General features: G+C 33.4%; 4 protein-coding genes across 5 annotated transcripts; 1 reads left to right on the top strand and 3 right to left on the bottom strand.

Moving 5' to 3' along the window:
- Nucleotides 1-430: 430 nt before the first annotated feature.
- Nucleotides 431-4437, top strand: LOC119689698 (kelch domain-containing protein 3). Its single transcript, XM_038104586.1, has 6 exons — nucleotides 431-914; nucleotides 984-1232; nucleotides 1288-1787; nucleotides 1847-2042; nucleotides 4128-4274; nucleotides 4338-4437. Exons 2-6 carry the CDS (start codon nucleotides 1000-1002, stop codon nucleotides 4408-4410), a joined length of 1149 nt encoding a protein of 382 aa, XP_037960514.1. The 5' UTR covers nucleotides 431-914; nucleotides 984-999; the 3' UTR covers nucleotides 4411-4437.
- Nucleotides 4438-7406: 2969 nt separating this feature from the next.
- LOC119687788 (tubulin-specific chaperone C) lies at nucleotides 7407-8890 on the bottom strand. Its single transcript, XM_038102274.1, has one exon. It carries the CDS (start codon nucleotides 8785-8787, stop codon nucleotides 7693-7695), a length of 1095 nt encoding a protein of 364 aa, XP_037958202.1. The 5' UTR covers nucleotides 8788-8890; the 3' UTR covers nucleotides 7407-7692.
- On the bottom strand, nucleotides 8658-10156 carry LOC119687790. The gene is made up of 2 exons (XM_038102277.1): nucleotides 9985-10156; nucleotides 8658-9367 (listed from the first exon to the last, which is right to left on the bottom strand). The coding sequence occupies exon 2, from the start codon at nucleotides 9115-9117 to the stop codon at nucleotides 8881-8883; it is 237 nt and encodes a 78-aa protein (XP_037958205.1). The 5' UTR covers nucleotides 9118-9367; nucleotides 9985-10156; the 3' UTR covers nucleotides 8658-8880.
- On the bottom strand, nucleotides 8896-10161 carry LOC119687789 (protein CEBPZOS). 2 transcript variants are annotated; one of them, XM_038102276.1, is made up of 3 exons: nucleotides 9985-10138; nucleotides 9186-9367; nucleotides 9019-9110 (listed from the first exon to the last, which is right to left on the bottom strand). In XM_038102276.1, the coding sequence occupies exons 1-2, from the start codon at nucleotides 10112-10114 to the stop codon at nucleotides 9213-9215; spliced, it is 285 nt and encodes a 94-aa protein (XP_037958204.1). In that variant the 5' UTR covers nucleotides 10115-10138; the 3' UTR covers nucleotides 9019-9110; nucleotides 9186-9212. The 2 variants fall into 2 exon arrangements, with proteins under 2 accessions (XP_037958203.1, XP_037958204.1); XM_038102275.1 differs by having other exon boundaries at nucleotides 8896-9367; nucleotides 9985-10161.
- Nucleotides 10162-12685: the final 2524 nt, after the last annotated feature.

The raw sequence follows: 12685 nt of genomic DNA on the forward strand, positions 1-12685 counted from the left end.
CAAAAGGTATTGGTTATTCCTTACTGTAAGTCGCATATGTTTCAGGGATGTTCCGCTCTTTCAAATGCTCTAATTTACTGGAAAGTTTTCTGGTGGAACGCACTTGTATATTCACAGTATTACTCAAAGTTACTATGTGTAGTTCGTGGAACAGTCCTAATAGTTATGAGGTGTGCTACCTCAGTCAGGTAATTATGACTGAGAAACATGGTTTTTTTTCGTTAAAATTGACTTCAGAAATCAAATTTAGTAACATATTTTATATAAAATCCGCACAAAAATATATTAATGAGACTTAATAATTATAAGGCAATTATTGTGCATTTTTTATTTTTAATATTGTCCATAACAAATTTAAAACATGCACAAAAAACTCAAATATTATTGAAATCAATCAGTTCTGTTTCTGATCAGTTAGTTTTTTTATTGAAATCAATCAGTTCTGGTTGACAAGCATGCTGCTGAATAGAGTTTCCAAACATATGTGCACCCAAACTTCATTATTGAAAGCAGGTGACAGGTGTTCTCTGGGCGAAAAAAAGTAAAACAAAAAAATTAAATAAATAAATATTTTTATGTCATATCACTTTATAATTTAAATTTGTTTATGCTGAAAATAATAAAATACGCATCCGGTAGTTTGAAGTTTATATGAAAGAAAGATTTTAAATTAGAGTGTGGTGTTCACCTGCCTATAACAGGACTGGAATTTGCAAATAACACAAGACGGAGCTACACCTGAATTAAAATTTGACAATTGCGGTTCATAAATGCACTTTGTGAATTGAACTGTTCGGAAAAAGCATGTAAACAAGTACTTAATATAAAGTATGGCGACAAACAAAAACGAAAAGGAAACTAACATTGCATAATTAAGGACAACTTAAGAACAACTAAATTTTGATATTTAAATGGTACACATTTGATTAGCTTGAACAATAAAAAATACACATACACAAATAAATATTTTGCTTCTCAATTAGTTTTATAGTTGACTTCATGTATTGGACTGTGCATTTGGATGGCGGTCCACGCCGCGTAAATCACGCAGCTGTTGGTATTGGAGAATTTATATATTCCTTTGGCGGTTATTGTTCAGCTGGTGATGAATATGGTTTCAACGAAGCAATCGATGTGCATGTGTTGAATACTAATACACTGCGTTGGTCTTTAGTAAATTACAAAAAGGATGAAAATGGTTTGCTAAAATATCCTAATATTCCATTTCAAAGGTAGGAGATAATAGATTTCATGTCTTAGAAAATTAACAAAATTATATGATTTTAGATATGGTCACACAGTTGTCGCCTATAAAAACAAAATATATATGTGGGGCGGTCGTAACGATGAAAGTCTTTGCAAGATTTTATACTGTTTTGACCCAGAAACGCTAAGCTGGTCTCGTCCCAAAGTTACAGGAGAAGTGCCAGGTGCCAGAGATGGTCATAGTGCTTGTATTGTTGAAAACTGTATGTATATTTTTGGGGGATTTATCACAGAGATAAACGAATTTTCTTGCGACGTACATTGCTTAAATTTTGATAAAATGGAATGGAAATATGTGCAAACTTTTGGTGTCCCACCTACATTTCGTGACTTTCATACTTCAGCTACTATTAATGGACGAATGTATATATTTGGTGGCCGTGGAGATCAACAAGGGCCCTACTATAGCCAAGAGGAAAAGTACTGTAATGAAATCGTTTATTTAGACCTTAAAACTAAAGTGTGGCATCGTCCAGCTACTACTGGCAAAGTTCCTGTCGGTAGGCGAAGTCATTCAATGTGTAAGAATTTATTGTTTCTTATATTTGTTTAATAATTATGTTGAATGTTTTTTGTTTAGTTATTTACAACGAATTAATTTTTATTTTTGGCGGCTATAATGGACAATTAGATCAACATTTCAATGATTTGTATGCATTTAACCCAAGAAATAATTGTTGGATACTTATTAAACCACACTGCGAACCACCAGCAGCGCGTAGACGTCAAGTTTGCATAGTAAAAAGATCTAAAATGTTTTTGTTTGGAGGCACGAGGTAATTTTATAAAAATTAGCTTGTAGTATTTGTTATAATTTTGCGGAATCAGCAAAAGCCTTTATACAGAAGTTTTTGTGAAAAAATTTTCAATTATTATTAATCATTTATACATTTTTTAATATCTACATTTTTAGGAATTGAAACATTCGTAAATTAAATTGAAAACAACTAAAATAATTGCGGAAAAATACCTTAATTTGATTAAGTGATGACTGTTAGTCTCATATGTTGCTTTATACTATTGTCTGTTCCATTACCAAGTCCTGACCATTGGTGAAAATAAAAATCTTTCAGGAAGTTCTATTTTTGTTTAAATAAAAATAGATAATGATATAAGTTTTTCACAGTTTTCTCTTTGCTTTTAAAAGTTGGGAGAACCTTTATTACTTTGTGATATATTTTTAGATCTAAATTATATTCAACAATTAATTTAACTAAAGTTGTTGTTATAGTAGCCCGTAGAGATCTATATAGCATATACATTGCCAACATAGTTATCATGACACAACAATAGTTCTAAAAAGAGACTATTTAACTATAGTAGCTAGAAGAATTAAAAATGAACAAATGCATTATTTTACTACTGTCCACGATTAAGCTACAATTCACCTCTTATCTGAAACAACACTTCGTGTTTTCACTCTATCCTCACCCTACCAAATTCTAATCCATGTACTCGTATTTGTTATTTCTTAAATGTTTCCTTCTGTATGTATCACCATGGGCAACAGTAGCAACAAGAGAACTACAGTTAGAGTAGTCAGCTACAGCATCGAGTGTCTGTAATGGGTATTACTTACATTGTAGGTAAACATTGATCTGCCAATATCATTCCGTCCGCATTGCAATTGGTTTAAGTACCATAGAGTTTAAATTAGAATATTTAGAATTAGAATATTCAATTCTTTACTATAGATGTTAATTGTAAATTGTATAAAATATGCTTTATTAGTCTTATTTATCTGACTGGGAAATTAGCGTCGTAACTATTTTTATATTTGCGGTTTATCGTTGCGCAAACAAATTAACTTGCTTTGCAAATATCATCAGCTTCAGCTTTAAGGAAGCTAAATATTTTAGTAATCTGCTACTTTATGACTAGTGAAAAGTAATATTTTTCACCTATGTATTATCCGTACCAGAATTGACACACTTGCAGCTACTTAACATATGAACATTTTAAAAGATAAAAAAGTTCTAACTTTTATTAAAAGTTATAGTTAATATTTTGTTTTTTTTTCTATATTTAATAAATATTTGGTTGTTATACCCTAAGTAGTTCCATTGTGCCAAGAAATCACTTGGTACTCTTCTTGCAAAATGTGGAATGGTCATTATTAGTAGCGCTTTGTTGTTTTTGTTGCAGTCCACGGGGATCTGCTTATGTAATCCCTTTGGGTGTAGCGCATAGTACGTGGTCGATAAAATTAACGAGTAGCTCTTAAACGTAGAGCCGTCGAAAAATCTTTGAATCTTTGAAAATCTTTGAAATTCAAATCCGCCAACCCTTGAAACCTTTCAATAAAGATAACTACAAGTATTCACCGTTTGGATTTTAGTTTTAGCTATATATATATGCAATACAAAAAACAATTGTGTTAGTTATTTCTATAAAACACATAATTGAATATATAAAAGAATCCTTATTATATACTTAAGTGATTCCTGTCGACTCTGTCATGAGGAGAAGGAAACATCAGAACATGTTCTATGCAACTGCCCAGCGGTGGCAAGACGTAGACTCGATTAGTAGCGGGATCCTGGTCCCAAATCAAATAGGTAAAATTAAGCCCACTGCAATTATAAGATTTATAAATAGTCTAAAATTGTCCTAGTTGGGCCTATAGGCGCACAATAGATCTTTTAGGTCGGGGTGCACAAATAGCCTATTTTAAATAATAATAATATATACTTAAATTAATTATGTCGATGTAAAATTTGTACATATATCCTATGATCTATTAGTGATCAGCTCTTCAATTTTTCCTATCTTGTAGATTTAAACAAGATTGAATATTAGGTTATTCCTTCACCTTAAGTTTAAATTTTTAATGTTAAATTTCTCCCCTTATCGCTTTTCAGCCCAGTGTCTAGTGGACAAGATAGTGGAACTCTAACGGATAATAATGATATGCATATACTGGATTTTGACCCAAGTCTGAAAACATTATCCATGTTAACCGTTCTCAAATCTCATATCGACATAACATGTTTACCAGAAGAACTTAAGTAATATTTGAAAATTGTTTTAAATATTAATTTAAATTTCTTTAAATTATTTTTTCTACTCAGATTGGATATTCGCTATAACACGCTGCCAAACACAATATCAAGACATCATCGAAGCATCAACCAAACTGGATAAATGTAAAAAAAAAAGAAAAAATCGACGTAGAATTCTCAAATTCTAAAGTTTTTATAAGACATCTTTTGTCGAATTCAATATTATATATTAAAGGTGCAATAATTCGAAAAATAAATAATAAATATTACATTCAATAAATTATATAAATTAAAACGTGATTTAGTAAAAAGCAATATTGGTATATTTCCATTGACGTATAATATTTAAAGAGAAACGAGTTGTGGATAAACCGTTAACGAATCATTCTTTATTATTGAAGTCATGATACTGATTTGGAATTGTCTTAGAAATTTTTTACAACAATTTTAGTTGTCTTGGACTCCCACCCAGTTTTAAATTGCAACAATAGAGTTTACATGTGGGAATTACTCGTTTACACAGACGATCTATCTTTACTCACTTTATACCATGTAATTATGAAAGCAGATTATAAAGCGCTAAGAGAATAACAACATTCTAGTGATATTTGAACCGTATGAATTCTGTTTAGAAGCACTGGTGCGGATACTAGATAAACTTATTTTTTGTCAAACTAATCATTTTAAAGAATATAGAAATGATTGAGATTCAAAGACTTTATTTATTAAGTCTGTAAATGTCAATTGTTTATGGTTTATGGTATATATGGTATTTTCATCATAAATGAGATCTGAAATAAAATATATCTTATATTAAAAATTAAAAATATTAGAAGTGAAGTGAAAACTTTGCTTTTGTCAACTTTATAATCCAAGAGATTTGTGGTTTTACTTGTTATTATAACTCTTCTTACTTCTTCTTACACTATTTCCAAAAAAAAATCAGGTGATAGTGAATTATACATTATAAATTCACTATCATCGATCGCGGACATCGATCGTGGATATCGATCGCACTACGTTCGCATTGCATCCGTCAATCTCTTTTTTTACATCATGAATACCTTGACATTTACCGCTACTGAGCTAACATCAGTGAAGTTAATTCTTGATGAGGCTAAGCACTCTTCAAATCATCATTACTTTGAATGGATTAAGAGCCCATTAAAAACCTAAAAATGGCCGTTTTTTCTATTTTATAAGTTGTCGGGATCATAATTAGCTTTTCTGCAGATTTGAGCGTGTCATGCAAGAAATGCGTATCTTTTGTTTACTTGAATGTGGTCTATCTGCTTTTCGACACTCAAGTTAGGTTTTTTCCAGATGCCTTTATGCACATTTTTATAAGGAAATAAGGATCTTCATCTAAAGTGTGTTCGCTGCCGTCAGAGTAGAGAGCATCAAGGTAAGATAATATTGTGTAATACGAATTTGTTACCAATTTGATTTATAGAGTTGACCTGCTCTATTTTCAAAACAATTGCAATACGAGGGCCACTATTTATATTTTAAGACTAATAATGAAAAAATACTAACTTTTCGTTGAAAATTGTTTCTCGATGTATTCTCCTTTATGATGATCACTTTTGCATGCGATTGAACCATCTTTAAAAGTATTTTTTCCAATCTTTACACACCACCAAAACATGGTTTTTGAAGGCTATTGCATCTTCCCCCGACAAAAACTACCAATCGTCCACGCAATTTACGAGCATTCTTGACGTTCGAGAACAAGAAGAAGTCATTGGGTGCCAAATCAGGATTATAAGGCACATGACACAACAATTCGATTTTTTGAATATTTAAATAGTCGGTTTTTAGACGAGATGTGTGAGCACCCTCACAAATCATCTCCATCTCTTGATGGAGATCGAGAATGATCCGAGACCGCTAGTTTGTTTTCCATATTTCACTGAATACTTTCAGTTTATCATTGTATACCATTCGTAATTGACCGTTTTACGTTCCTTTAATGATACGATTATAGTTGCCACATGATCAGTTTTCGTGAAAAAACAAGCGAACATTTGTTCCGAAGTGCCTCCAGCGCGAATAACTTTTGTTGGATTTGGTTCATCTTGAAGCACCCATACAGTCGACTGCCGGGACGCGGCTCATACGCATATATATCCATGATTCCGCACCTGTTACGATTTCATACTTATATTTATACGTGTTTTGTTCTTGATTATTTGTGTATCTGACGATGGAATCTGACGAGAACAAATCTTTCTCACGGTTTAATGATCGGCAATATTTTATATAAACTGGTAGAACAAACTCCTTGGGTTCCCTCAATCTCACAGTATGTCGAATGATGCGTTTTACAGTGGCAAAGGATGAAACTTCATCGTCAAATGTGGAAATAAGTTGATCGATGCACTCTTGTCTTGATAATCCACATCGAAAGTCGTAATAAATCATCGTATGAAGATTTTTTCGCGTTAATTCCATTTTTTCGCGAACATTTATTTTAAAAATCACTTTAAATAACACAAGTAACGTTAGAAAACAAACTGTCACCGCAGACCGCAGACTATTGTGCCGCAACATCGATGCATTCAAATATGCAAGTTTTTAAAACCCTTTTCAAATATCGTCCGGTCATTGTGCGTCCATAGCTCGCAGTACACCTGTACACGGTTGATGTGTTTTACTTACTGCGGGGCCATTTAGTTAATATATCTTTTATTATTTTTTTAATACTCGTATATATGAAACCTGTGTTCCAAAACAAACATTACCTTTTATAAATAAAGTCAGCGAAAATGATTTATTATTTTTAGAAAACTCCTTCTGAACCAATTAATCGGTTTGTATAGCATAAATGTCAAATGAGTATTTTGTATCGTTGGCTGAGATGTAGATGCCTTTTGGGAGACCTCTACGCCCACAAACCGCTTTTGTTCTATTGGCAAATGGATTCTTTTCGAAAAAGTGAAAGTCATACAGTGTAAAATCAAGTGAATACGGGGAGTGGTTGATCTTATCGACTCGTGCAATTAGCAATAGACGGCCTTACTGCAAACCTTCCTCTGAAAATAATTCACATTTCTTAACTTTATTTAGTCTATAAAGTGTCTTCAAATAAAATAAATGAAAATGAATGAATTATACTATTATTGAAACAAACAAATGTTGGTTGTAAATCAGTTTCAGTTTATTTGGTAAATACTTTATTGCAAAAATATTTGTATTAATTTTTATACTTAACTGAGTTGCAACTGTTTGAAATGTTTATTTTTAGATTAGAAAACAGGGTTTATGGGAGTAAATTAGAAAGCTTCGTAATTACATCTAAACGCACAGTGCTCAAGAAATGTTGTAACGATCGCCATTGTAAACACACGCACAGGCCAAGCACGAAGAAGACGAGCATAAATACAAAGGATTTATGACGGCTTATGCGGGAGTATGCCTGCCCCTATAATATGTTCTTGTTCTTAAACTTATCAAGTTCTCCGTACCAGTTTGGTGAGCAATTATTCAGCAGTCGCCAATTAGGAGAAGGTGTGTCTGGCGACAACCAATTAAAATCGGCGACATCTGTGTAGTTGTTAATGGCTCGACTTAAATTTGCCTTGGTAAAGTCACTATCGATGCTTGGATAATGATAGTTATAATTGCCGAATTCAATTTCCTTACAGTCTTCAATTACTGCACGGCAGCTCACAAATAAATAAATTCGGCAATCTGAGGATGAGTGTAATCTTAATTGTTGACACGCTAGCGCAAATGTAGAATTTTGACAATTCTCAGCAAAAAACGATCGCATTATCGGTCCGCACAGCAGTATGCAATTGTTCAGATGCGATGCTTGTACTGATCCAGGGTGACCTTGCAATTCAATGAAGCAATTTTTTAAATTGGAGAGTGTCACATCCTTCTCATCGACTTCATCACGAGATAACATTATGTATTCGTCCTTTCGATTGCACAAAGTCCACACAATCGTTTTGTTGGCATTCAAGTATTCAAAGTTTTTGTTATCATTTAATTTGGTTGTTAGTGTTTTGGAATTTTGTAATAATTTTTGATTAGCGTTTCTGTTGCTGAAGCCAAATTTTTTCTTGGGTATAAGTTTGGCACGTGTTTGTTCACATAGGCTCGTTATTTCATTCAGCTCCATCTGGCAGGACTTGACTTTGAATTCAGTCAAAAATATGGTTGAAGATGTCAGATAATTTTGCAAATCACGTATCTCGATTGTAACATTACTGAACAAGCGCCCTAAATCTGCTTTCGTGACAGGATCAATCAATTTGTTTTCGATTGCTGAATCTGTAATATTTTTTATTTGTGCCATTATTTCCTGTGCACGTTGCGCAAACATTTGAGCAAAATTATCCTCATCTTCTAATTGCACTATAGCCTTATTGCGTTGTTCGGTCCTGATGTCATTGTAATTCTGTCTATCTTTGTTGCGCTTATTAAGTCGTTCTAATATACTTCCCGTCGTCCTATTTGCAGAGTCTGTATTATCGACCCCGCGATCAACTGAAGGATTTATGTTATACATTTTGAATGCTTAAAACTAAAAAATTTGTTTAAATATATGTTAATTTCTTTTTTCAATTTCAACAATGCAATTTTCGCTTTAATACGATTTCAATTAATTTTGCTTCTTAGTAGGATCTTCAATTTCATCTGTCACATTAGCTGATTTTTTCAGTTGATCCATAAACAATTGCTTATTTTTGTTTTCAACTGTTGGAAAAGATTGCGAAGATGATGATTTGATACGTTCTAACTTCTCACCAGATGGTGTGGTTGCAATAAGTAGTCCGTATCCAATGCCACCAAAAGCTGCTAACCAAAATAAGGATTTAACGTATGGGCTTCCTGCCATTTATAAATAGGAGTAATATATATAGGTTTTAATATAGATCGTTTTGGAATCTCGAGTTGATGATCTACCTGGTGACTGGTCTTGTGTTTCTTTATTTATTCCCCTTTTTGATGTTCACCCAATTTCTTGGTTTCACTTTTCCAGACAGAAGAATCAATTTGACGTAAGTTGCTTTCCCCCAAAAATTCACCAAGTTTATAAAAATAGTCGAGCGCAAATGGAAAATTTTCGTTGATGTAATAACGGAAATCTGAAACGGACAGAAAATTATCATTTGTTGCATTAACAATTGCAAAAGTCTTAAAATACTTTAATAGATGTTCGGCAGCCGGAAAATTAAACGGGAAAAAATATATAGTTTGTGTTTGAGCAAAAAGTAAAATTTACATTTAAATTTTATGTTGCTTAATTAAATTTTTTTTTTTGGTTTCAAGTTATATTGACAGATGAGGTAACACGACCATATGGTGCAAGTCACATGGATAAATCAACAGAGACATTACCAACGTACACACCTATTTTGCGTTTTGGTAAAATTACTAGAAACTATCGGAACAGCCACAATGACTGGCACAACAAACTTATGTCCGTCCGCAAACCAACAGACGGACAAAACAAAGCGCTGACAAAACTTGCTCCGTACGCAGCAGGAAAACAATCAGAACAAATCAATGACTCTATAAGAATAATTTACATTTAATTCGTTCATATGCTGGCTTATGCACTTTGTCACAAATTATTGTGTTATTTATTCAAAATATTTGCCTTTAATGCAATTTGAAATGAATCAATAAATCACAGATTAAATAACTTTTGAACACACCACCACATTGAAAACGTTGTGTTTTTGTGTATTGGAAAACTAACCTCGATTCGTGTTCATACGATAATAAACGGCGTAGGAGGCAGCAAAGCAAACGGCTTCAAATATAAAAAGAGTTTTTGCACTACTTTTAATAAATTTCCACACTGCTGGTTTTGGTGTTTTCGGCAACATTACACAAAAATTATAATTCTTTTCTAATTTTTAACTATTTCTTTTACAAAGCAGTGTCAACATAGTTCAGACACTTCTTTTTTAATGACAAATCATCAAAGCAGCTGATCACAGTCCCTCCTTGAAGCTGTCATCATTTAAACTAGTAATTAAGCGGCCCGTGCTTGTGTTTGGATTGATTGTTATTGGGTCTGTTCCGTGACCTACTCGTAATAAAACTCAAGTAAAACGCAAGTATATTCCAAACTGAGAGCGTAGCACAAATAAAGTGCCAAATTACGGTCTTTACGTAGATTTTCACGGAACGGTTTGTAAAGTCTGCTGAGAACACCAGTGCGGCGCAAATAAACAATAAAAAAATTTAAATTCAAACTAAAACAGCTGATTCGCACAATAACATAAATTTTACTTGAAATAAAATGTACGAGTAAAGTCTGTGTAACATTATCAAATTTCGACAGGGATGTTCCGCTCTTTCAAATGCTCTCATTAGCTCGAAAATTTGCTGGTGGAACGCATTTGTGTATACACAGGGTTACTCAAAGTTACTACGAGTAGCTCGTGGAACACACCTATTATCATGTAACATTGTAGTGTGGATAATGGATAACATGAACAAATATTTTAAAAAGTACAATTTTCTTTATGTTTATTAATTTTTAGTATTTTAAATTCCACATACACACATTGTAATATCAACTCACTGTATCACGTTTTTTTTCTTTCTTGAAACTGAAAAACTATCAAAACACTTTGTCCGATGTCGCTGGCGTGTTCACCGCAGTGGGAATCGCACACATAAGAGGAAAAAGCAGCGACACAATAGTGATTTGTATGGTACCATATATAACAGCGGATCCTCTTTAATTTTACTACTCCAAATAACTTTCTACTGCGGTATATGATATATAGTAGGGTTCTCTAAATATCGGGCTTTAAAATTGTAAAACAAGTACAAACAAAATTTCACGCAACATTTAGAATTTTAACAATCATTAGTGTAAGCAATGTAAGAATTGGAAATACTGCTTGACAATAGATGGCGCTACGACATGAAGATATTTTTCATGTAAAAAATCATATAAAAAATCCCTTTAAGCTCTATATCTCAAGAATCAAGCGATATCGATAAGCAGCATAATAGAACAACTTGCTCAGAGTAGTTAATTTTACAAAAATCAAATTGTTGTCAAATTGTCGCATCTATTGCGATACGTTGTCATGTCTATTTTTCAAAAACATTCCCTAATTTTGAGCAATTAATCGGTCTCAGGATTAGACAGCTCATACTTCATGTAACAAATTGGCGAAAATGCCATCAAACAGCAAACCGTCAACGAGCGCTAGAAGAAAATATAGCGAAATAGCAAGGGACGAGGTACAGGTGGCGCTCATTGATAACATTACTGGCAATGGGAAAAGGTGTTGAAAGGATATGGGGTGAGATTGAGCCCAGGGTATCTGAAATGGTGATGGCATACCGTTTAGCAAATCTAGATGCCCCCACACCAGATTTTAATTTATCAGAAGTGGGGCGTGGTTGCAGAGTCTTTAAGTACGACGATTAATTGTCCAAGGAACTTCTTTGTAACAGATTGCCAAAGTTAGTGATGTATAGAAAGATTTAAAGCTTCCCAGCCAATGAAATTCCAAGACGACCAACGGCTCGCATTTGGCTATGAATTATAAAAATGGAGCAAGTAAAAATGGGAAAGTATTCCAACTTCTGAACGACTGGGTAGTCATCAAGTAATGTTATCGAGAGAGCACCCACAAAAATAATATGACGCTTCTTATAGTAATAAACGAGGTATCCGTTAAACCAATAGAAAAAATGAACTGCAAGCTCAGGCTTCGTGTGCGGTATCCAAATTCAAATCTTTTGCACAACAAGCAACGATGACGAAAATAATAAGTTAGAGTGTGCCAATAAGTTGATCGACAATATGAAGTTTCAGGAAGAGTATCGGAGACGTCGTAAGCCTACTCTAATGTTAAAGGTAGCACAAACCAATCTTCTACATTCGAAAATCTCCTCAGATAATCTCGTCGTCCATCTAGTCGAGAAGGACGTTGACGTCAGCATTGTGCAAAAGTCATGGGTCAGCGATAAGGACGTTATGGAGCTGATGGTGAAAAATTACAATAACCTATATATTAGGAATAATGGTAAGCCAAGATCATGTATCCTAATTATAATATGTGTTAATGCTTTTCTTTGTCCACTGTATAGTGCTAATGATGTAACAGCCGTGAAGATCAAAATACCAGATGGACCAAACTTAATTGTGGCTTCTACAAACATGGTGCATTATAGGAATACTCCTCCGGAAGAGGTGGTCGTGCTAGTACGCAGTAGTTCATCAAAAGGCATCCCCATGCTAATTCGATGCGATGCCAACGCGAAGCACATGAAACTAATGATGATGAAAACCTGGTCCCACAGATCAGTTTTTGATCTCAAAAAAGGTGTACTATTTTTATAAATCAACCAATTCAATTCATCGCAGATATCTATAGATATCTATATACTGCAGTTACACTCAAGCTACAGTTTTTTTTAATAGAAGG

The sequence above is a fragment of the Teleopsis dalmanni genome, chromosome X, assembly GCF_002237135.1.
Source record: "Teleopsis dalmanni isolate 2A chromosome X, ASM223713v2, whole genome shotgun sequence".
In the NCBI taxonomy this organism is placed as follows: domain Eukaryota; kingdom Metazoa; phylum Arthropoda; class Insecta; order Diptera; family Diopsidae; genus Teleopsis; species Teleopsis dalmanni.